This window comes from Cherax quadricarinatus, chromosome 53, assembly GCF_038502225.1.
Source record: "Cherax quadricarinatus isolate ZL_2023a chromosome 53, ASM3850222v1, whole genome shotgun sequence".
NCBI classification, from domain to species: Eukaryota; Metazoa; Arthropoda; class Malacostraca; order Decapoda; family Parastacidae; genus Cherax; species Cherax quadricarinatus.
In genome coordinates, this window is record NC_091344.1 from 13,179,985 (window position 1) to 13,205,950 (window position 25,966).

General features: G+C 41.6%; 2 protein-coding genes across 2 annotated transcripts in view; both read right to left on the bottom strand.

Annotated features, from left to right (window-relative positions):
• LOC128692198 (probable endonuclease 4) overlaps window positions 1-5,174 on the bottom strand; it is a 40,078-nt gene extending 34,904 nt beyond the window's left edge. The window contains exons 1-3 of the mRNA XM_070096335.1: window positions 4,646-5,174; window positions 2,430-2,535; window positions 1,703-1,839 (exon numbers count right to left, since the gene is read on the bottom strand). Coding sequence (XP_069952436.1) covers window positions 1,703-1,839; window positions 2,430-2,535; window positions 4,646-4,720 — 318 coding nt within the window. The 5' untranslated portion in view covers window positions 4,721-5,174. The remainder of the gene's footprint in view (window positions 1-1,702; window positions 1,840-2,429; window positions 2,536-4,645) is intronic.
• A 251-nt stretch (window positions 5,175-5,425) lies between these two features.
• On the bottom strand, window positions 5,426-12,148 carry LOC128692316 (uncharacterized). Its single transcript, XM_053781407.2, has 3 exons — window positions 12,025-12,148; window positions 9,888-10,450; window positions 5,426-5,738 (listed from the first exon to the last, which is right to left on the bottom strand). The coding sequence occupies exons 1-2, from the start codon at window positions 12,050-12,052 to the stop codon at window positions 10,182-10,184; spliced, it is 297 nt and encodes a 98-aa protein (XP_053637382.2). The 5' UTR covers window positions 12,053-12,148; the 3' UTR covers window positions 5,426-5,738; window positions 9,888-10,181.
• Window positions 12,149-25,966: the final 13,818 nt, after the last annotated feature.

Genomic DNA, 25,966 nt, shown 5'->3' on the forward strand with positions numbered 1-25,966 from the left:
CTTGTATTGATGTGGATGTAGAGTTAACAGTAACTGATGATTGTAGTGGAGTGCTCAAGTATTCTGCAATGCATCTCTGGTCTATTTTACCTTGCAGTACTGACCTCCTTGATAATCTTTTAGCCAGGTCACAATCTGCACTATTCATAGCACAAGTTCTTAGTTTCTTCTCATTGTCTTTGTGTGAATGGTAGATTCTCTCAGATCAAAAGTGCAGACTCTCTGCATCACACACATTTATTTAAAATTAACACTTTCTTCAATACCATCAAAGACACATGAATATTCTTCTTCTTGGCACATCCATCACCAGTACACTGAACCCTCTGATTAACAGACTGCTATGGGGTGTATGTTATTGCCAACTGTCTGTAGGTTTTGAATTATAAAATAAGTTTTCATTATAATAACAAACTGACAAAGTTTTAAATCAGCAGATTTGATCCACTGATTCGGAAAACAACCGAACACCAAGAATACAGGTATTGCAACATGTAGTATTACAGTACATTACTTATAGTAATTTCATAGTATGTAATTTGCAGTAATTTTACTTAATTTTTCATGGTGGAGAGATGAGGTGTAAACTGCTATGATCAACAGTGGTGACACCAAATAACTTTTATTCTGAGTCAGAGGAGGTGTAGAACAACCACAAGTGAAAATGCAGATAGCTGAAAAGACGCAGATATCAGACACCACTTTTTAACATCATATTCCTCTCAGAACCATGCCACCGAGATGCTAGATTCAACCTTCTTTATTAGTTTAAGTTTCTGCTTAACAATGAGAACCTTTATAAATGTTACCCTGCTCATACTAAAACACATCAAATCCTTAATAGCAATCATCTTCTTCCTTACCTTTGTATATGGGTACAGTATTTGTTTCAATGTTACTGATATACCTTGCATTCATCATACTCTGAATATTGCTCAGGGAAAAACAGGAAAGTTTCAACAAGTAAACAAGACATACAAGTTGTATGTATAGAAAACAACAGTCCAAAGTATGGTCATGTTTCACACGTTCATATTGTGGTTCAGCTGTTGTAAAATTATCTGGTAAAAATAAGATTTGTTTTGATTTTTAACCTGGAGGGTTCCAAGTGTCTAGTTTGCAAATGCAAAAATTTGAAACTTGAGGTGTTTGCAAGTTAGGAAGAACCTCCTATACATCTATCATTAACCTAATCTCAACCTTAACATAAATCTTTTAACAGTTCAATTTTTTTTTTTTACCAACATTGGCCATTTCCAACCAAGGTAGGGTGACCTAAAGATGGAAGCACATTCACCATCATCCAGTCAGAAGCCATCTCACCGAAAACATACAGGCATCACAGGATTTGTCATTATAGTAGTCAATTATTAAATGGTACAATATACAGTATACCTTAACTCTGACATCTGTATTCCCTTCATTCCCAACCCTCTTTTTAAATTATTAACATTGTAGTCACACTTCAGGTGAACCCTGAGGTATGAGAGCAAGTTTTATATTGAAGAAAAAGAACTTTTAAGTGCAAATTTGTTGTCTTAATAATATCACAAATAGACCACTATTAATTAACAAAGATGAATAACCAGTATGCCAAAATATAATTACATTACACAATGATGCTTTCTACTCTTTGTTAACATTGGTTTCCAATAAATTGTTTCTAATAGGAGCAAGTGTATGACAAAGAAATTTTGCTTGCCTGGCTTGCATCACACCATTTCTTGATCGTTCCATCATCCAGGGGTTTGGCCATCCACTGCCGCTGATTGCGCAGAAAGAGACCAAAAGATTTGGCCTGGCTCTCTCTCGCATTTTCAAAGGCATTCCAAACTCCTCCTGATACAAAAGCAAACACAAAATAGGTTCCAACAAGACTTGGTATGCAGCAATACTGGTGAATTTGAAATCACCTATTTTTCCCACAAAATTTTTGAAGCAAACTATAGTCAAGCCTATTAAAATCACCACATGAAATTAATTTAATTTTTTTGAGAAACCCTTACTTGTAAAGATACCTCAAAATAGGACTGTATTCAATTTCTTTCAACACAGAATACAAATCTCAAATTAAAAACAATACATGTAACTTTTTTTAATATATGATCTATCACTTTCCCAGAGCCAATACTCTCTTCCTTTCAGCTAATTTTTCTTTATTATTTTAATATTGATGGCATTAGTAATATTTATGAAAATATACCCTCTTGAAATTTCAGTTTTTGTATGATACACTTTTCATTTAAAATTAAATGCTACATTATTATTATGAATTGCTGCCAGATACTGAAGGAGTACAGATTAGTACAGTTTTACCTTTGAATGTACCAAGGAGAAATTCTACCAAAGCATTTTACAATATAAACAATAAAATATTTATTATAGAAAAACAAGAAAATACAGTGAATATAATATGTAGCTACTCTTACCAGCACCAGAAACATGGCAGCCTACGTATTTGCTTCCTGTTGATGGTATTGGAGATGGACCATCCCCCAAACTTTCGTATTTAACAGGACGTGGAACTGGTACATCCTTTTCCAAACAAACAAAACATATAGTATTTTGATTTTGCCTGTAAGGTAAAATGCTTGTAACCTATTACCTAACTATTCATCCAAAATAATTTTATTCTGATAGTTAAAATGCTTAAATATAGTAGAGATGTATTGCTTAAGGGCAATGTCTGGTGTGAAAATTATGAAGAAAATTTGGAATTTGGAGTGTAGGAGCAAGTGTGGGGTTATCAAAGTATTATTCAGAGTGCTGACTAGGGGTTCTTGAGGTGTTTAGACATTTAGAGAGGATGAAAAATAGTATGACTAGGAGGGAGGTATAAATCTGGGGTGAATGGAAGGAGGGATAGAGGTCATCCTAGAAAAGATTGGAGGTAGAGGGCAAAGAAGGTTTTGAGTGCTAGGGGCTTGGACCTAGGACGGCAGATATATATACAGAAGAGATTTACGATGAAGGACTTTGGAAGGTGCATTTCATTGGTGTTTCTAAACTTGGGTGGTACTCCCAATAGTGAGTTTTTAAAATTCAGGGTAGATGGTAAACTCTAAAGGGAGCAGTAGTCTGTGCTCAGGAAAAAAAAATTAGAGAGAAAACTTTAAAATTGCATATCTTAAAATTTCAGTGCATATTTCTGTCAATAAAGAGAAGTAAAAAAACTTATTGAGTTGTATATTTTTAAGGGGGTGGCAAACGATTTAAGTATTTTTTTTCCCAACGTCAATGAAATTTATACTGTGATTTAGGCCACATTTGAAACCTACACTTTGTTTGTAGTGACTTTTTTCCTTAAAGATAGATAGAAAAAAATAAATAGTGCCCTATCCTATATTATTATTATTATAATCAAAAAGAAGCGCTAAGCCACAAGAGCTATACAGCGCCCTATCCTATAGGGCATAAAACTCTCCCTCCTCTACAAAATTGGTAAGACGTACAATGTTCTAGTTAACATCAAATGAAAGATAAAGGGCTAGATAATCGTTTCATCAGTGCCATTTGTGTGAAATGTCAATAGAATGCATAACAAAAAATTATGAAGTTTTTTTTTTGGGGGGTGAGGAGGGAATCAATGCAAACAAAACAGTACAAAATATCGCAAATTTCCTCTGTAATTTAGTAGAGCCATCACTTCTCAATAACGTGTGCAAATAACATGACATTCTTATAAATACTTTTCGCAAAAACAACAAAATAACGTCAATAACTTATTCCCGATTTATTCATACATTACGTTTCCTGTAAAACTCTACAGTCATGGCACACCAAATCTCACTGTCTTCTACACCACCACTCTTGATGGCAGCCCACAGGCGACTGAGCAACTCTCACTCTGAACACTAACATGGAGTCAATACCCAAGTTGCCATTTTGTGTATTTGAAAAGAAACAATCATAAAAATTTAAATTTTTGGAGTAAAAAAAAAAAAAATGTCATTGGCATCATGTCATCTTGATGACCAAAAGAACAAAAAAATTACATTCTTGGAAAAACATACTTAGAAATATGATAGTAACAAGTTGATTACATCAACATGTTGCCAGAGTTATGCACTATTTTTCGGTAAGAAAACATTTTTTTCCATAAATTTTCAATTTTCCTTTTTTTTTTTTCTTTCCAAACACGTTCACCCCCTGCCCCCTTAAATTGTTGTGCTTATAAGAAAGGGCTTTGTCAGAAATCATCTTCAATCAAAAGTTTGAGAGGAGTCATTGTTGACCAAAGGGAAGGTAGAGGTACTAGACTAAAAAACAAAAGGTTAGGAAACACTGCACTACATTATTCAAGATTGTATTTTTTAATTCTATAACCTTTCAAATTAATAAATTATAAGTAAATTGTCTCATTTACATGAATTTCCAATTTTATTTTTAATCATCAATCAGCAAATTCCAAGGCTACAGTTTTCTCATGAAGGAAAAATAATTTCACTTGTAATATAAAAGATATAAACTATAATATACTAATAATTAGCAATCAGTTACTTCAAGCACTGCATTTTGATGTATGAAACTAATGTGTGGAAAAACAATGTGATGAACCCTGGTCCTGAAAAGTATTTGTACTGAAATTTTATTCTGAGAAGTGTTAAATTTAATTAATATAACATATAAAAAAAAAAGTACTAACCTTTGTCAGCCTCTTTCTGGAAATTTTACTTTTTTTTGGGCAATGCTTTATCATCTGCTTTAAGTTTTGCTTCATCTGATGCTATTTCATTATCTACATCTACCTTCTGTTTACCTTTTCCGTTGCTTTCAGAGATAATCGTTTTTTAAGATAAGATAAGATTTCGTTGGGATTTTTAACCCCGGAGGGTTAGCCACCCAGGATAACCCAAGAAAGTCAGTGCGTCATCAAGGACTGTCTAACTTATTTCCATTGGGGTCCTTAATCTTGTCCCCCAGGATGCGACCCACACCAGTCGACTAACACCCAGGATGCGACCCACACCAGTCGACTAACACCCAGGTACCTATTTGCTGCTAGGTGAACAGGACAACAGGTGTAAGGAAACGTGTCGAAATGTTTCCACCCGCCGGGAATCGAACCCGGGCCCTCCGTGTGTGAAGCGGGAGCTTTAGCCACCAGGCCACCGGGCCACCGGGCCACCAGGCCACCGGGCCACCAGGCCACCAGGCCACCGGGCCACCAGGCCACCAGGCCACCGGGCCACCGGGCCACCAGGCCACCGGGCCACCAGGCCACCAGGCCACCGGGCCACCAGGCCACCAGGCCACCAGGCCACCAGACCACCAGGCCACCGGGCCACCGGGCCACCGGGCCACCAGGCCACCAGGCCACCAGGCCACCAGGCCACCAGGCCACCGGGCCACCGGGCCACCAGGCCACCGGGCCACCGGGCCACCGGGCCACCGGGCCACCGGGCCACCGGGCCTGGTGGCCTGATGAGCACTTTTGTCTATGATAATCTTGTTGGAGGTTCTCCTTTTCTTCTTTATTTGTGGTTCATCGTTTATGTCATCTTCAACTTGGTTGTCATCTTTAACAGCCTTTCCTTTTTTTTCCATCTTTTTACTTGCATTTGTGTTTTCCCCTTCCATCCTTGTCATGTTCTCACTCTTCTGTTTTATATTTTCTTTCGGTACATCATGCTCATTTGATGTACTTTTCTTTATTTCTGTTTCACTGAAACCTGTTTCCTCTGTAGCTTTGTCTGTCATTTTACTTGGTCTTCCCCTTCTGACAGCAGGACTGTCCTCTGAAAAATCAAAATGATTCTATCAGGGAGTTAAAACACAGACACAACTACACAAGCTATGTTATTTTAAAATCTATTTACTACACAGTAAAGAGGGAAAAACAGTTGTTAGGAGACTTGCCCGTATGTCTCACTCTGCCAGGGATTTAACTCGAGCCTTTATGATGCTGAGCCAAATACTCTTCTACTAAAGTACAAGATTTGTGGTTATCTTGGAAAACATCACAACAAATCACTAAAGATAAAAGGTGTCAGAAATGTGGAAAGGTGGCACTTGTTCTCCAATACTTTTTTTTTTAAACACATTGGCCATCTCCCATTAAGGCTGGATGACCTAAAACAGAAGAAACACTTTCACCAACACTCACTCCATCAGTCTTGACAGAGAAGCACCAATACTACAGTTCAAAACTGTAAATGAAACATGACAGCTCAGCTGTTTATTCTATGATTTACAAATGACACTCTCCAAGTATTATAGTCCTCAAATTACCAAGAGCTAAGTTTAGTAAGTAGTAGTAAAGTAGAAATGTAACTGCATCACGAGGCTAGTAAATTTTGTTCAGAACCAAGACTATACAAATTAACGAGATGAAAATCTTTCAAAAATATGTAATACATTAGGATGTTTAGTAAAATGTACTCTGGAGCAAAGGCATGAGTTTCTTTTTTTTTTTTTAAACATGTTGGCCATCTCCCACCAAGTCAGGGCAACCCCCCCAAAAAACACAAAACATATTCAATATCACTTATTTAATAGCTGTCTTGCCAGAGGTTAAGTGACATCACAATTCAAATAACCATTTGAAACACAACATTACCCCTCCCTGAGTGCCAGGCACTGTACTTCCCAGCTCCAAGACTAAATTCCAGCCATACCAGTTTCTCAGAATTCCTTTATAAATATTACCTTGCTCACATTCCAACAATACATCAAGCCATAAAAACCTCTAGCCTCCATTCTATAAATCTAATGCATCACATGCCTGCAGGATGTGTGATATCTTAGACTGAAACCCATTATAACACTAAACCCACAAGGATCATACAGTGCTATATTCAAATCCCTAGCACTCACCTTTACCACCCTCAGTCCAAACCTTCCTGGGACAACCCCTACCCGTCCTTCCTTCCACCCTAAATTTTATAATCTTTTACCCAGGATACACCTGTGACTGGCATCAAGAGCTTTCCTACTCCCATACATAACCCTGGGCTAGGCTTCTCTTGTGCTTGCTTGGTCAAGCAAGCTATTGCTCTTGGTAGCCCACTGGCCAACACACCCATCATGGACTGGGTCTGGCACTTGGCTGATGTATGCTTTGAATGCTTTCTTGGAAGATTTCTACACTTGTTCCAGTAGCATTTCTAAAATCTTCCAGGAAAATGCTCTTGATCATCCTATTCTGTTCCATCTTCTCTGAATGATTAAACTACCTCAACAATCCCCTCTTCACCCCTCTGAATTATACATTTCATAATCCCCACACCATTTTCCAATTTCTATGCTCTGAATTCTCCGCATGACATTCACAACATACAATGCTCTCAAACGTGGCATCTCTACTGCCTCCATGGAAGATACTGGAGAGCCTAGTCTCAAACCTACACATTGCCATAATAAAGCAATAATAATAAAGGAGTGAAAGATATGAGAGGCATAACACAAGCCAAGTGAAAAGCAGGAGAGCCATAGGCACAATATGAGAACACTGTCAACATCCATGATCCAAGAATATTCCACCTCCTGCCAGCAGATACCAGAAATATTGCCAGAAGAGATGTGGAAGAATTCAAAAGAAAACTGGATAACTAACTCCGCTGTGTCCCACATTAACTGGATTGTGGTGGATATGTGGGCTGGAGGATTACTAACAGCAACAGCCTGCCTAATCAGGCAATCAACAGGGAGGTTAGGCCACAAAGTAGAAAAAATTTGTTGAAAGCAGACATACGTAGTCACAGCAGTGTGCAAGACAATAGTAACTGAAACTTTCAAATCTGAAGGAGGAGGAATAACATCTTGCAGGAGTGAGGAAGAGCCAGCTGTGAGTGTGGGGGAAATTCGTGAGGCAGTGGGTAGAATGAAAGGGGGTAAGGCACCTGGGATTGATGGGATAAAGATAGAAATGTTAAAAGCAGGAAGGGATATAGTTTTGGAGTGGTTGGTGCTATTATTTAACAAATGTATAGAAGAGGGTAAGGTACCTAGGGATTGGCAGAGAGCATGCATAGTTCCTTTGTATAAAGGCAAAGGAGACAAAAGAGAGTGCAAAAATTATAGGGGAATAAGTCCATTGAGTATACCTGGTAAAGTGTATGGTAGAGTTATTACTGAAAGAATTAAGAGTAAGACAGAGAGTAGGATAGCAGATGAACAAGGAGGCTTCAGGAAAGGTAGGGGGTGTGTAGACCAAGTGTTTACAGTGAAACATATAGGTGAACAGTATTTAGATAAGGGTAAAGAGGTTTTTGTGGCATTTATGGATTTAGAAAAGGCATATGACAGGGTGGATAGGGGGGCAATGTGACAGATGTTGCAGGTGTATGGTATAGGAGGTAGGTTACTGAAAGCAGTGAAGAGTTTTTACGAGGATAGTGAGGCTCAGGTTAGAGTATGTAGGAGAGAGGGAGATTATTTCCCAGTAAAAGTAGGCCTTAGACAAGGATGTGTGATGTCACCGTGGTTGTTCAATATATTTATAGATGGGGTTGTAAGAGAAGTGAATGCTAGGGTCTTGGCAAGAGGTGTGGAGTTAAAAGATAATCAAACACAAAGTGGGAGTTGTCACAGTTGCTCTTTGCTGATGACATGGTGCTTTTGGGAGATTCTGAAGACAAGTTGCAAAGGTTGGCGGATGAATTTGGTAGGGTATGTAAAAGAAGGAAATTAAAAGTGAATATAGGAAAGAATAAGGTTATGAGGATAACAAAAAGATTAGGTGATGAAAGACTGGCTGTCAGATTGGAGGGAGAGAGTATGGAGGAGGTGAATGTATTCAGATATTTAGGCGTGGACGTGTCAGCAGATGGGTCTATGAAGGATTAGGTGAATCACAGAATTGATGAGGGGAAAAGGGTGAGTGGTGCACTTAGGAGTCTGTGGAGACAAAGAACTTTGTCCATGAAAGCAAAACTGGGAATGTATGAGAGTACAGTTGTACCAACACTCTTGTATGGGTGTGAGGCATGGGTGATGAATGTTGCAACGAGGAGAAGGCTGGAGGCAGTGGAGATGTCATGTCTGAGGGCAATGTGTGGTGTGAATATAATGCAGAGAATTCATAGTTCGGAAATTAGGAGAAGGTGTGGGATTACCAAGACTATTATCCAGAGGGCTGAGAAAGGGGTTGTTGAGGTGGTACGGACATGTAGAGAGCATGGAACAAAACAGAATGACTTCAAGAGTGTATAAATCTGTAGTGGAGGGAAGGCAGGGTAGGGATCAGCCTAGGAAAGGTTGGAGGGAGGGGGTAAAGGAGGTTTTGCGTGCAAGGGGCTTGGACTTCCGGCAATCGTGCATGAGCGTATTTGATAGGAGTGAATGGAGACAAATGGTTTTTAATACTTGACGTGCTGTTGGAGTGTGAGCAAAGTAACATTTATGAAGGGATTCAGGAAAACCGGCAGGCCGGACTCGAGTCCTGGAGATGGGAAGTACAGTGTCTACACTCTGAATGACGGGTGTTAATGTTGCAGTTTTATAACTGTAGTGTAAAGCAGCCCTCTGGCAAGACAGTGATGGAGTGAATGATGATGAAAGTTTTTCTTTTTTCGGGCCACCCTGCCTTGTGGGAATCGGCCGATGTGTTAATAAAAAAAAAAAAAATTCTCAGCAATGTTAACCCTTAAACTGTCCAAATGTAGGTCTACAATGACGTGCGTAGTGCTCCAAACGTAGATCTATTTTTTTTCTTTACATGCTTTCAAATGGAGAAAAAGGTCGGAGCACTAAGCACGTGAACGTAGATCTACGTTTGGACAGTTTAACCTGTAAACGGTCCAAACGTATATATACGTTTTTTCAACATTTGAATGTAAAAAAAGTAGATCATCTTTTTGTTTTTTTACATTTGAAAATGTGTAAAAAAACTTTGATCTACTTTTTTTTGTTATATTTGAAAACATGTAAAAAAAACGTAGATTTACTTTTGTAGCAGAACACATGTGAACGTAGATCTGCTTGACAACACATGTGAACGTAGATCTGCTTGACAACACATGTGAACGTAGATCTGCTTGACAACACATGTGAACGTAGATCTGCTTGACAACACATGTGAACGTAGATCTGCTTGACAACACATGTGAACGTAGATCTGCTTGACAACACATGTGAACGTAGATCTGCTTGGACCATTTATGGGTTAATTAGTTGCAGACTTTTCTAATCACTGATATGGGCAACTTTTTCATCTTTGGAAGTCTTGTTGGAACTTTTCTTTACTTGTGTTTGTCATTGAAGTCATCTTCCTTGTGGTTTTCTTCTGCAACAGCCTTTTTATTTTTTGCCCTCTTTTTATTTGCATTCTTATTTTTCCCTTCTATCTCAGTCATGTCCTTACTCTTCCTTTTCATACTTTCTTTGGGTACATCACCATGCTCATCTGATGTCCTTTCCTTTGTTTCTGCTTCACTGGAATCTTTGTCGTCCTCGGTTACTTTGTTTGTCCTTTTACTTGCTCTTCCCTTTTTCACAGCAGGACTGTCCTCTGAAACATGAAAATAATTTTATCAGAGTTAAAGCATTAACATAACTACACAAGCTATTACTTTATTTTAGAATCTATTTACTGCTCAACAAACAGGGAAAGCAGGTGTTAAGAGACTTGCCCATACATCTCACTCTGCCAGGGATTAAATCCAAGACTTTGTGACTTTGAACCAAACATTCTTCCACTGACGCACAAGCTTTGTAGTTATCTTAAAAGACACCACAGCAAAGAACTGAAGATTAAAGGCATCAGGAAAGATGCAAGGTGGTAGCTTGTTCTCATATATATATGTGTGGAATGGAAAAATGAGAAGAGATAATTCTTTATTCTATTATTATCAACAGACACTTTGGGAGTCCCATGGCTTGGTTGGTAGCTCACTCTGCTCATACAGTGTCCAGGGTTCAATCCCCAGTATTGGTAGAAATGTTGGGTGTGGTTCCTTACACCTGCTGCCCCTGTTCATCTAGCAGTAAGTAGGTACCTGGGTGTTAGCCGACTGGTGTGGGTTGCATCCTGAGGGGTGGTAGTATACCCAAGACAGGACTGGGGCTTTGAAATAAGCTGAGTTTGGGTAACAGCTTTAGCTTGTAAAACCGATTTGTGTAAAAAAAAAAAAATACTGTATTACACTACTCAAATTCCCAAGTGCTAAGTTTAGGAAGTAGCAGCAAGGTAGGAATGTAGTGGGCACCTTTGTTATTTGTGGTGATCCTGTTGGAGTTTTTCCTTTTCTTTACTTGTGGTTCATCATTTATGCTATCTTCAACTTGGCTTGATTCTCTAACAGCCCTTTCATTCTTTACCATCAAAATTAGCAAATATCCACAGACACTGATATTCGATACTACCTATACCATCAAAATTAGCCAATAACCACCCATACTGATACTCTGACCCACCCCTGAAGTAGAAGAGAACATGGGAATTAAGGAACCTCTAAGCAAACTACATGTATCCTCTAGTAGAAGAGATTACTGGAGTTAAGGAATAGTATTATTATTATTATTATAATCAAGGGGAAGCGCTAAACCCGGAGGATTATACAGCGCCTGGGGGGGGGATGTGGAAGGCATTCAGGCTTAATTCGGGGAACTGGAGCACAGATCCAATTCCCTAAATCAAGAGCCCCTCACCAACATCAAGGAACCTTCCTTGAGGGTTAAGGAATAGTAAGTAAGTAAGAATAGTAAGTTTATTCAGGTATACACAAATACAGTTACATAGAATTATCATACATAGCAGCATATGTGTAGAGAACCTAGGATAACCCAAAAAAAAAAGTCAGAGTGACTTATTTCCATTGGGGTCCTTTAAGGACACTACTTTTATCTGGAAATAGAAAAGAACATGCGAGTTAAGGAACCTCAAGCATACTACATGCATCTTGAAATAGAAGAGAACAAGGACATTAAGGAATCTCTAAGCAATCTACATGAATCATGAAGATAACACGGGAGACATCAGATGAAGGACATGCTCCTAAAGTTAAATTACTTAAGAAATTCAGAGAAAACAAATACTACTATTTTTTCAATGTTGTAATAGGTATATATAGACGAACATCTAACCTTTGGCACTGGGTTTAACACGAGTCATGTTAGTTATAGCTTAAAAATCCTTCCAAATAAGCCAGTACCGTCCACCACCACGCTGCGCTCTCTACATTTAAACACTTGCCAACCTTTAGCAACAATAATTCCGCTATTTTCTCATTTTTGCTAAAATGTATTTAATAACCGTTTCTTAAAAATCATATTACGCCAGTATGTAATGGAAATTACTTAGATATGCTATACTGTTTTATGCCTAAAGTAATTTTATTAATTCCTTGTAGCACAAATGTGCTAAGATTAAACAAACTAGCGAAGATTTATTTACTTTCTTTAGTCATTATTTGTTAAATTAACTAGATTTCGATAATGATGCAGATTTTAAAAAATACGATATTTTTTTAAACACGTAGTCTTTTAACAAATAATAATAATTGCGCTAACTTTTTCATAAGTTCCCGTAGCTCAGTGGTCAGAGCATTTGGCACAAAATTAACTTATACCCAGACACAACGACACGTAGGGACAATTATTATTATTATAATCAAGGGGGAAGCGCTAAACCCGGAGGATTATGCAGCGCCTGGGGGGGGGAATGTGGAAGGCATTCAGGCTTAATTCGGGGAACTGGAGCACAGATCCAATTCCCTAAATCAAGTGCCCCTCACCAACATCAAGGAACCTTCCTTGAGGGGACGTAGGGACAAGATTCTCTACTCTCCAACTTACCTAGCAGTAAAACTAGGTATTTGCGTGTTAGTCAAGTGTTGTTGGTCTTATCATCTGGAAAATATTGTTATGCAAATGTTATTAGCAAGAAACCCGATGGAAATAAAATAAGTCGCTTTGTCTGGCTCTTTTTTTGGGAGAAGGGGGGGGGTATGTAATTTACACTATTGTTTCAGACTATGGAACAATGCTCTTCTCCAGACTGAGGGACTGACCACCTCAAAACTTTAAGGGTGATGGACTGATTACATCGTCTTTAAGTCTCTTCTGCTTCTATCAACTTTTCTGTACTCGACTGAAGAAGCCTACTGTGTAGGCGAAACGTTTCGAAATAAAGATAACTAACTGTTGCATGTGTGTCTTACCTAACAACACACACTCTGTGATAATTGTACTTATATGTACCTGTACCTAAATAAACTTACTAACTCCAAATCTTCATAAATTCATCTCAAGACATACAGATCATTGTATAAAGAATCTCCATACTATGTTGAGCAGTATTCAAGTATTGAGCAAAAACAATCTGCACACCGAGGTGTATGTAATCACTATAAAAAAAATATCGTTCTATGATGGGCATCTACTGCTTTAGGTTTGATCCCAGACGGAAGGTTGGATGTTTCCTTACACTTGTCCCCTCAAGGAAATTTCCTTGACGCTAGTGAGGGGCTCTTGATCTAGGGAATTTGGATCTGTCCTGCAGTTCCCTGAATTAAGTCTGAATGCCTTCTACATCTCCCCCCCCCCCACAGGCGCTGCATAATCCTACGGGTTTAGCGCTCCCCCTTGATTGTAATAATTACACTTTTTGTCTCCGTTCATCAAGTACTAAGCAGATTGTAATAAAGTTGGTAGAATTACCGACAATATGTAAAGTAAAAGGACACAAGTGCAACTAATGTGACATTTATTGTAGCAACGTTTCGCTCTCCAGGAGCTTTATCAAGCCATTACAAACAATACATGGACACAGAGGGTATATAAAGGCTCAGAGTGAGGTGAATACTAGTGAGGTACCGTTTCGATGTTCACTAGTGGTAGTAGTAGTAGTAGTAGTGGTAGTGACAAAAGCAATTAATTCGTACATGAGTAAAAGGATATAAAAGCTATTACTTGGGTAACATAAAAATAGGTTGGACAAATATAAACTGGAATGAGGCAGGTTGTTTCAGTGTTCACTCTCTGTGCTTTGTGTAGTATAACAGGAGAGACTATGTGATGGCAGGGTTTACTGTTTTCAGGAGGATTCTTGCTAAGACTTCGGAGATGGTGAAGCTGCCGTTGTTTTGTTTAATTGTATTCGAAACAGCGATCAGTACTGATTCAAGGCACTTGCGTGTGCGGAAATTAGTTTCTTTTATCACTAATTGGGCGTCTCTGAATTTCATAAGATGATTGGTGGAATTTCGGTGTTGTACACAGGCGTTGTTTAAGTTGTCGTTCCTACATGCGTATATGTGTTCATTGAGGCGGGTGTCGAGGTTTCTTGCTGTTTCACCTACGTAGATCTTGTCACAGCCTCCACAGGGTATAGTGTAAACTCCTGCATTGACTGGTTCGTGGTGCTTGGGTTTTGTCCTGGTTAGATCCTTTATTGAAGTGGTAGAAGCGATGGCGACTCTGGTGTTAGCTTGTGAAAGTACTTTTGAGACGTTTAGTGCAACCTGGCTGTTGGGAAGACTTATAACTTTGTTGGGAGCGGTGTTGATGCGTGGAGAATTGATGATCTGAAGAGCTCTTTTCTTGCAGTCTTTGATGAAAAAAGAAGGAAATTGTAACTCAGTGAATGTTTGGTGAATGTAAGTACATTCCTCGTCAAGAAACTCAGGACTACAAATTCGGTATGCTCTTAGGAAAAACCCGATGATGATGCCTCTTTTGGTCTTGGTATCTTGACTGGAATAGAAGTGTGTGAGATCATTTTTATTGGTGGGTTTCCGATAAACTTGAAATCTTAGGTTGTTGTCTACTTTGTGAATGAGGACGTCGAGGAAAGGTAGCTTGTCATTGGACTCTTCTTCTAGTGTAAACTGAATCGCTGGTTCAACTGCGTTGAGCCTTGCCTGAAGATCCCGTACATCAAAACGTTTTGGAGTTATTACGAGGACATCGTCCACGTAACGTAACCAAGTGACGCTTGAAGGGATGATGTTGGCGAAGTGTTCAGACTCTAGGTGTTCCATGTATAAGTTGGCTAGGACGGCACTTATTGGGGACCCCATTCCCATGCCGTAGGTTTGTTTGTAGAGCTTGTTATTGAAGGAAAAACAGTTGAAGTTAACACAGAGTTCAATCAAGTCAACAAAATCTCCGGGAGGTAAAGGAAGATTAAGGTCCTGGTTGACTTTACGTCGTAGAACCTCGATGGCTTTTTTGGTAGGTACTTTTGTGAAGAGGGAAGTCACATCCAAACTGCTTAGTTTCTTGTTACGGATGGAGAGGTTACGGATGCGGTTGAGAAGGTCGCCTGAGTGTTTAAGATGAGCGGGGCTGATGGTCCCCAGAAGGCAGGAAAGATGTTTGGCAAGAACTCCGGCTAGTTTGTGTGGAGCACTGCCTATTCCTGACGTGATTGGTCTGAGAGGAATATTGTGTTTATGGGTCTTGGGTAAACCATACATGTGTGCTGGTTTAGGGTTGCTTGGTAACAAGTACAGAAGTTTCTTCCCTTCTCTAGTGCGTTTGAGTATTTGTCTGCTTTTGTATAGAAAGTCTTTGGTGAGCGTCTCCCACTGTTGAGTGCTGATAGGTTCGTATGTAGATTGATCATTCAAAAGGTCCATCATTTTAGTGTTGTAGTCACTGGTGTTGAGTATGACGACTCCACCTCCTTTGTCGGCGGTGGTGACGATAATGTTGGGGTCGTTGGCGAGGTCCTTAAGGGCAGTGATGTATCTTCTAGGAAGATTAGAAGAAGAAGGTTCACATAAAGCTGCAGTGAGAAGGCCCTGTATATAACCCTTCTGGAAGTTGCTGTCACTGTGTCTATGGTTCCTGGTAACAAGATTGAGTTGATAGTTAGGTTTGCGTATGTTGGTGGTAAATTTGAGTCCCAGACTCAGTGCTTGTTTCTCGTAGTCGGTTAAGGTGCGTGACGATAAGTTGTTTATCAGGGATTCGCGTCCCATATCCTTCCACCGACTGTTATAATTCTTCCCAACAGCCAGGTTGCACTAAACGTCTCAAAAGTACTTTCACAAGCTAACACCAGAGTCGCCATCGCTTCTACCACTTCAATAAAGGATCTAACCAGGACAAAACCCAAGCACCACGAACCAGTCAATGCAGGAGTTTACACTATACCCTGTGGAGGCTGTGACAAGATCTACGTAGGTGAAACAGCAAGAAACCTCGACACCCGCCTCAATGAACACATATACGCATGTAGGAACGACAACTTAAACAACGCCTGTGTACAACACCGAAATTCCACCAATCATCTTATGAAATTCAGAGACGCCCAATTAGTGATAAAAGAAACTAATTTCCGCACACGCAAGTGCCTTGAATCAGCACTGATCGCTGTTTCGAATACAATTAAACAAAACAACGGCAGCTTCACCATCTCCGAAGTCTTAGCAAGAATCCTCCTGAAAACAGTAAACCCTGCCATCACATAGTCTCTCCTGTTATACTACACAAAGCACAGAGAGTGAACACTGAAACAACCTGCCTCATTCCAGTTTATATTTGTCCAACCTATTTTTATGTTACCCAAGTAATAGCTTTTATATCCTTTTACTCATGTACGAATTAATTGCTTTTGTCACTACCACTACTACTACTACTACTACCACTAGTGAACATCGAAACGGTACCTCACTAGTATTCACCTCACTCTGAGCCTTTATATACCCTCTGTGTCCATGTATTGTTTGTAATGGCTTGATAAAGCTCCTGGAGAGCGAAACGTTGCTACAATAAATGTCACATTAGTTGCACTTGTGTCCTTTTACTTTACATACAAGTACTAAGCAGGTACGTGAGTGAGACACTTAAGCAACACTTGAATATACCTCAGTATTGCACAAGTCTCATTCGTCTGCTTAGCTGTTTTTCTAAGCCATTTATATAATAATAGGTATAATAATATAATAATAATAGGTATTAGCCGGGTGTTGGGAGGAAGTGGATCCAAGGACCGCAATAGAGGTAAGTCACACTGCTGAATTTTCTAGCATTATCTTGGTCATCGTAAGAGTATGATGAGAGAGCGAAAAGAAGTGGGAAGGGTAACGGGCAAGATTGAAAAAGTGGAAAATAAGGTATGAGTAACTAGCAGAAGGACATTAAAGAAAAGAGAGTGGCCTACCACCCATCACTAGGCGCTGGGAATTCATATCCATGGGTGAGTAGGTAAGTTATTGTTTTATCCTTTAACAATTAGAATAGAGCCTTCATAACCTCCAGAAAAGGCCTTTTGTATGGCACTTACTGGCAAAGGCGACTAATGCTTTAGTAAAAACATAGTAGATAGGTTTTATAAATATTTTTAAACTTTCATTTCAAGCATCAAGGCCACCCCCTCCCCTTGAAGGATGTACACAATAACACCTAGGTAATTGTTATATTTTTTATTATACTATGATGTTTTTACAGTCATGGAGGTATCACTAGGTTCATTTATAACAGTGACAGTGAACACATATAAATAATAAGTACTAAATCTGATGTCAGTCTTTATAATAGCGTCGTTGAAGCTAGCAAGTATTTATATAACTTAAAAGTACGTAAGCCTTCCTTGTGTCCAAGTAACCCTCTACACACACACACACACACACACACACACACTGTACACCGTGTATGTCAGGCCCATACTGGAGTATGCAGCACCTGTTTGGAACCCGCACTTGATAAAGCACGTCAAGAAACTAGAGAAAGTACAAAGGTTTGCAACAAGGTTAGTTCCAGAGCTAAGGGGAATGTCCTATGAAGAAAGATTAAGGGAAATCGGCCTGACGACACTGGAGGACAGGAGGGTCAGGGGAGACATGATAACGACATATAAAATACTGCGTGGAATAGACAAGGTGGACAAGGACAGGATGTTCCAGGGAGGGGACACAGAAACAAGAGGCCACAATTGGAAGTTGAAGACACAAATGAGTCAGAGAGATAGTAGGAAGTATTTCTTCAGTCATAGAGTTGTAAGGCAGTGGAATAGCCTAGAAAATGACGTAGTGGAGGCAGGAACCATACACAGTTTTAAGACGAGGTTTGATAAAGCTCATGGAGCGGGGAGAGAGAGGGTCTAGTAGCAACCGGTGAAGAGGCGGGGCCAGGAGCTAGGACTCGACCCCTGCAACCACAAATAGGTGAGTACACACACACACACACACACACACACACACACACACACACACACACACACACACACACACACACACACACACACACACACACACAAAGGTGGACAGAGATAGGATGTTCCAGAGGGGACACAGAAACAAGTGGTCACAACTGGAAGCTGAAGACTCAGACGAGTCACAGGGACGTTAGGAAGTATTTCTTCAGTCATAGAGTCGTCAGGAAGTGGAATAGCCTAGCAAGTGAAGTAGTGGAGGCAGGAACCATACATAGTTTTAAGAAGAGGTATGACGAAGCTCAGGAAGCAGAGAGGGAGAGGACCTAGTAGCGATCAGTGAAGAGGCGGGGCCAGGAGCTGAGTCTCGACCCCTGCAACCACAATTAGGTGAGTACAATTAGGTGAGTACACACACACACACATACATACACCTCAAAGGCGGTGGGACCAGACAACATCTCTCCGTGGGTCCTTAAAGAGGGAGCAGAGATACTGTGTGTACCATTAACAAAGATCTTCAACACATCATTTGAAACTGGGCAACTCCCCGAGGTATGGAAGATGGCAAATGTAGTCCCAATTTTTAAAAAGGGAGACAGACATGAGGCACTAAACAACAGACCTGTATCACTAACGTGTATAGTATGCAAGGTCATGGAGAAGATCATCAGAGGAAGAGTGGTGGAGCACCTGGAAAGAAACAAAGTGTATAATTGACAACCAGCACGGTTTCAGGGAAGGAAAATCCTGTGTCACAAACCTACTAGAGTTTTATGACAAGGTGACAGAAGTAAGACAAGAGAGAGAGAGGGGTGGATCGACTGCATTTTTTTTGGACTGCAAGAAGGCCTTCGACACAGTTCCTCACAAGAGGTTACTGCAAAAGCTAGAGGATCAGGCACACATAACAGGAAAGGCACTGCAATGGATCAGAGAATACCTGGCAGGGAGGCAACAACGAGTCATGGTACGTGACGAGGTGTCAGAGTGGGCGCCTGTGACAAACGGGGTTCCACAGGGGTCAGTCCTAGGACCTGTGCTGTTCTTGGTATATGTGAACGACATAACGGAAGGGATAGACTCAGATGTGTCCTTGTTTGCAGATGATGTGAAGTTAATGAGAAGAATCAAATCGGATGAGGATCAGGCAGGACTACAAAGAGACCTGGACAGGCTACAAGCTTGGTCCAGCAACTGACTCCTCGAGTTTAACCCTGCCAAATGCAAAGTCATGAAGATTGGGGAAGGGCAAAGAAGACCGCAGACACAATATAGTTTAGATGGCCAAAGACTGCAAACCTCACTCAAGGAAAAAGATCTGGGGGTGAGTATAACACCGAGCATATCTCCTGAGGAGCACATCAATCATATAACTGCTGCAGCATACGGACACCTGGCAAACCTACGGATAGCGTTCCGATACCTCAGTAAGGATTCGTTCAAGACTCTGTATACCATTTACGTCAGGTCCATACTGGAGTATGCAGCACCAGTTTGGAATCTACACCTAGTCAAGCACGTCAAGAAATTAGAGAAAGTGCAAAGGTTTGCAACAAGACTAGCCTCAGAGCTACGGGGATTGTCCAACGAAGAAAGGTTGAGGGAAATCGGCCTGACGACACTGGAGGACAGGGGGGTCAGGGGAGACATGATAACGACATATAAAATACTGCGCGGAATAGACAAGGTGGACAAAGACGGGATGTTCCAGAGATGGGACACAGACACAAGAGGTCATAATTGGAAGTTGAAGACTCAGATGAATCAAAGGGATGTTAGGAAGTATTTCTTCAGTCATAGAGTAGTCAGGCCGTGGAATAGCCTAGAAAGTGACGTAGTGGAGGCGGGAACCATACATAGTTTTAAGGCGAGGTATGATAAAGCTCGTGGAGCAGGGAGAGAGAGGACCTAGTAGCAATCAGCGAAGAGGCGGGGCCAGGAGCTATGACTCGACCCCTGCAACCACAAATAGGTGAGAACAAATAGGTGAGTACACACACAAAATAAATGATAAAACTCATGGAGCAGGGACAGAGGACCTAGTAGCACTCAGTGAAGAGGCGGGGCCAGGAACTGAGTCTCGACCCCTGCAACCACAGCTAGGTGAGTACACACACATGTTCAAGACCCAGAACAATGTGTATGTTAGGCCCATATTGGAATATGCAGCACCAGTTTGGAACCCACACCTAGCCAAGCACATAAGGAAACTAGAGAAAGTGCAAAGGTTTGCAACTAGATTGCTCCCGGTCCCCGGAGCTAAGGGGTATGTCCTACGAGGAGAGACTTAGAGAAATCGACCTGACGACACTGGATGACAGGAGATAGGGATGATATGATAACGACATACAAAATACTGAGAGGAATCGATAAGGTGGACAGAGACAGGATGTTCCAGAGATGGGACACAGCAACAAGGGGTCACAGTTGGAAGTTGAAGACTCAGATGAATCACGGGGATGTTAGGAAGTATTTCTTCAGCCAGAGTTGTCGAGAAGTGGATAGTCTGGGAAGTGATGTACTGGAGGCAGGAACCATACATAGTTTTAAGACGAAGTTTGACAAGTTCATGGAGCAGAGAAAGTGAGAACCTAGTAGCAATCATTGAAGAGGCAGGGCCAGGAGCTATGATCGACCCCTTCAACCACAAATAGGAGTACACACACACACACACACACACACACACACACACACACACACACACACACACACACACACACACACACACACACACACACACACAAACAAACACACACACACACACACAGGGACGTTAGGAAGTATTTCTTCAGTCATAGAGTTGTCAGGAAGTGGAATAGCCTAGCAAGTGAAGTAGTGGAGGCAGGAACCATACATAGTTTTAAGAAGAGGTATGACAAAGCTCAGGAAGCAGAGAGAGAGAGGATCCAGTAGCGATCAGTGAAGAGGCGGGGCCAGGAGCTGAGTCTCGACCCCTGCAACCACAATTAGGTGAGTACAATTAGGTGAGTACACACACACACACACACACACACACACACACACACACACACACACACACACACACACACACACACACACACACACACACACACACAGGGACGTTAGGAAGTATTTCTTCAGTCATAGAGTTGTCAGCAAGTGGAATAGCCTAGCAGGTGAAGTAGTGGAGGCAAGAACCATACATAGTTTTAAGAAGAGGTATGACAAAGCTCAGGAAGCAGAGAGAGAGAGGATCCAGTAGCGATCAGTGAAGAGGCGGGGCCAGGAGCTGAGTCTCGACCCCTGCAACCACAATTAGGTGAGTACAATTAGGTGAGTACACACACACACACACACACAGGGACGTTAGGAAGTATTTCTTCAGTCATAGAGTTGTCAGCAAGTGGAATAGCCTAGCAGGTGAAGTAGTGGAGGCAAGAACCATACATAGTTTTAAGAAGAGGTATGACAAAGCTCAGGAAGCAGAGAGAGAGAGGATCCAGTAGCGATCAGTGAAGAGGCGGGGCCAGGAGCTGAGTCTCGACCCCTGCAACCACAATTAGGTGAGTACACACACACACACACACACACACAGGGACGTTAGGAAGTATTTCTTCAGTCATAGAGTTGTCAGCAAGTGGAATAGCCTAGCAAGTGAAGTAGTGGAGGCAGGAACCATACATAGTTTTAAGAAGAGGTATGACAAAGCTCAGGAAGCAGAGAGAGAGAGGATCCAGTAGCGATCAGTGAAGAGGCGGGGCCAGGAGCTGAGTCTCGACCCCTGCAACCACAATTAGGTGAGTACAATTAGGTGAGTACACACACACACACAGGGACGTTAGGAAGTATTTCTTCAGTCATAGAGTTGTCAGCAAGTGGAATAGCCTAGCAAGTGAAGTAGTGGAGGCAGGAACCATACATAGTTTTAAGAAGAGGTATGACAAAGCTCAGGAAGCAGAGAGAGAGAGGATCCAGTAGTGATCAGTGAAGAGGCGGGGCCAGGAGCTGAGTTTCGACCCCTGCAACCACAATTAGGTGAGTACAATTAGGTGAGTACACACACACACACACACACACAGGGACGTTAGGAAGTATTTCTTCAGTCATAGAGTTGTCAGCAAGTGGAATAGCCTAGCAAGTGAAGTAGTGGAGGCAGGAACCATACATAGTTTTAAGAAGAGGTATGACAAAGCTCAGGAAGCAGAGCGAGAGAGGATCCAGTAGCGATCAGTGAAGAGGCGGGGCCAGGAGCTGAGTCTCGACCCCTGCAACCACAATTAGGTGAGTACACACACACACACACACACACACACACACACACACACACACACACAACCAGAGAGAGAGGGGAGGATGAGCCAGCAAGACTGGATCTTGTGTTCACCCTGAGCAGTTCAGACATTGAGGACATCACTTACGAGAGGCCCCTTGGAGCTAGCGATCACGTGGTTCTGAGTTTTGACTATATAGTAGAGTTACAAGTGGAGAAGGTAACAGGAACTGAAGGGGACAGGCCAGACTATAAAAGGGGGGACTACACAGGTATGAGAAACTTCCTGCAGGAGGTTCAGTGGGACAGAGAAATGGTAGGAAAATCAGTAAACGAGATGATGGAATATGTGGCAACAAAGTGCAAGGAGGCAGAAGAAAGTTTTGTTCCCAAGGGAAACAGAAATAATAGGAAGACCAAAACGAGTCCTTGGTTTACCCGAAGGTGTAGGGAGGCAAAAACTAAGTGCAACAGAGAATGGAAAAGGTACAGGAGGCATAGGACCCAGGAAAACAAGGAGATTAGTAGAAGAGCCAGAAACGAGTATGCACAGATAAGGAGGGAGGCCCAGCAACAGTATGAAAACGACATAGCATCGAAAGTCAAATCTGACCTGAAACTGCTGTATAGCCACATTAGGAGGAAGACAACAGTCAAGGACCAGGTGATAAGGCTGAGGAAAGAAGGTGGAGAACTCACAAGAAACGATCAAGAGGTATGTGAGGAGCTCAACACGAGATTTAAGGAAGTATTTACAGTAGAGACAGGAAGGACTCTGGGGGGACAGACCAGATGGGGACACCAGCAAGGAATACACCAACAAGTGTTGGACGACATACATACAGATGAGGAGGAGGTGAAGAAACTGCTAAGGGACATCGATACCTCAAAGGCAATGGGACCGGACATCTCCCCGTGGGTCCTTAGAGAGGGAGCAGATATGTTGTGCGTGCCACTTACCACAATCTTCAACACGTTCCTGGAAACTGGGCAACTACCTGAGGTATGGAAGACGGCAAATGTAGTTCCCATTTTTAAAAAAGGAGACAGAAAAGAGGCACTAAACTATAGACCTGTGTCATTGACGTGTATAGTATGCAAAATTATGGAGAAGATTATCAGGAGGAGAGTGGTGGAGCACCTGGAACGGAACAAGAGTATAAATGCCAACCAGCACGGATTCACGGAAGGCAAATCCTGTGTCACAAACCTTCTGGAGTTTTATGATAAAATAACAGAAGTAAGACACGAGAGAGAGGGGTGGGTTGATTGCATCTTCTTGGACTGCAAGAAGGCCTTTGACACAGTTCCTCACAAGAGATTAGTGCAGAAGCTAGAGCATCAGGCGCATATAACAGGAAGGGCACTGCAATGGATCAGAGAATACCTGACAGGGAGGCAACAACGAGTCATGGTACGTAATGATGTATCACAGTGGGCACCTGTGACGAGCGGGGTCCCACAGGGGTTGGTCCTAGGACCAGTGCTATTTTTGGTATATGTGAACGACATGATGGAAGGGTTAGACTCAGAAGTGTCCCTGTTTGCAGATGATGTGAAGTTAATGAGGAGAATTAAATCTGATGAGGACCAGGCAGGACTTCCAAGAGACCTGGACAGACTGGACACCTGGTCCAGCAAATGGCTTCTCGAATTTAATCCTGCCAAATGCAGTCATGAAGATAGGGGAAGGGCACAGAAGACCACAGACAGAGTATAGGCTAGGTGGCCAAAGACTGCAAACCTCACTCAAGGAGAAAGATCTTGGGGTGAGTATAACACCGAGCATGTCTCCGGAAGCACACATCAATCAGATAACTGCTGCAGCATATGGGCGCCTGGCAAACCTGAGAACAGCATTCCGATACCTTAGTAAGGAATCATTCAAGACACTGTACACCGTGTATGTCAGGCCCATACTGAAGTATGCAGCACCTGTTTGGAACCCGCACTTGATAAAGCACGTCAAGAAACTAGAGAAAGTACAAAGGTTTGCGACAAGGTTAGTTCCAGAGCTAAGGGGAATGTCCTATGAAGAAAGATTAAGGGAAATCGGCCTGACGACACTGGAGGACAGGAGGGTCAGGGGAGACATGATAACGACATATAAAATACTGCGTGGAATAGACAAGGTGGACAAAGACAGGATGTTCCAGGGAGGGGACACAGAAACAAGAGGCCACAATTGGAAGTTGAAGACACAAATGAGTCAGAGAGATATTAGGAAGTATTTCTTCAGTCATAGAGTTGTAAGGCAGTGGAATAGCCTAGAAAATGACGTAGTGGAGGCAGGAACCATACACAGTTTTAAGACGAGGTTTGATAAAGCTCATGGAGCGGGGAGAGAGAGGGCCCAGTAGCAACCGGTGAAGAGGCGGGGCCAGGAGCTAAGACTCGACCCCTGCAACCACAAATAGGTGAGTACAAATAGGTGAGTACACACACATACACGCGCGCGCGCGCGCGAACGCACGCCAAGTATACTACACGCACTCGTCAATTTTTCGTTTCAGCTCTTAGATCATAAATAGTCAAAATCATGTTTGGAATATAATGACAATTTGTTCAAGTTTTAGACCTTGAAGAGAACAATGTTCTAAGTGTGTTTTCAGTCACCAGTGATATAATACCACCTCTCGCCAGGGCCTTCTAGGGTTGCTAACTGGTTGTAAAGGAAAGCCAGAAGACTTGATCTGAAGCACCGCTATTATTATTACTATTTTTTGGGAACTTTGGGGGTCTGAGGGAATTTTGCGGGGGGGGGGAGCTGAAGCCCCCAAACTTTCCCTTGGCACCACCACTGCCTCTCGCATTTATTTTTTGATGTGCCAACGAAAAATTTCGTCACCGCAAGCGCAGTTATAATTAGGTAAAATCACTTCAAATACATACCTTGAATTAATATTTTTAAACCTGAGACAAACTCTCAAGATACCTTATTTGCCTATAAAGTAAAAAAAAAAAGTTTACGAATGAATATTTACTCAAATTAGTAAAAATAAAAACATTACAGATGCCTCTGTTGCAGGTGTTGGAGTCCGTCAGGTTTCTGGCCGTGAAACCTCTGCTCACTGCCAATAAATTGGCACAAACACACTTTTAACAAATTGTTGGGTAACTTCTCGCTTAAGTGGAATCAAATCGAAGTCTAAAACTGTATACCTATACCAATCACTGCTCAATTATACAGACTACCGATCTATACAGACCAGTTCTAAACAGACTACTGATCGAGTCCGCCAGAGCACGCCAGTGATTGATTGCTTTGTTGGGTGCCTGTTACAGATATAACTGCCATCACTGAACAGGCCATCAGATGACAAAGACTCGTCTCAAGTGGGTTTCTCTGACGAATAAGTAAAGAGGTTAATCTTTATGACTTACGAAAGTTACGTTTGTTGTATCAGAAGGCTCCTAATTAGGTGTGTGATGTCTCAATGCTCTCCCTATCTTGCCCGAATAAACTTTTCAGAAACACATATGGAAACCTCTTATCAAGAGGCAACCTCAAATTCCTGTGTTGCCAGTAAATCTCCGACGTTACGATAATTATATTAATTCTCTACACAGCGACTCAGATATGGAGAGAAACTGCAACTGAAAGCTGGACAACGTTGCCGCTCGCCATGAAGCACTGTAAAGTTGTTAGTGACCACGGTGAAAGTCAGTAGAAAGTTCAAGGCAACGGGAAC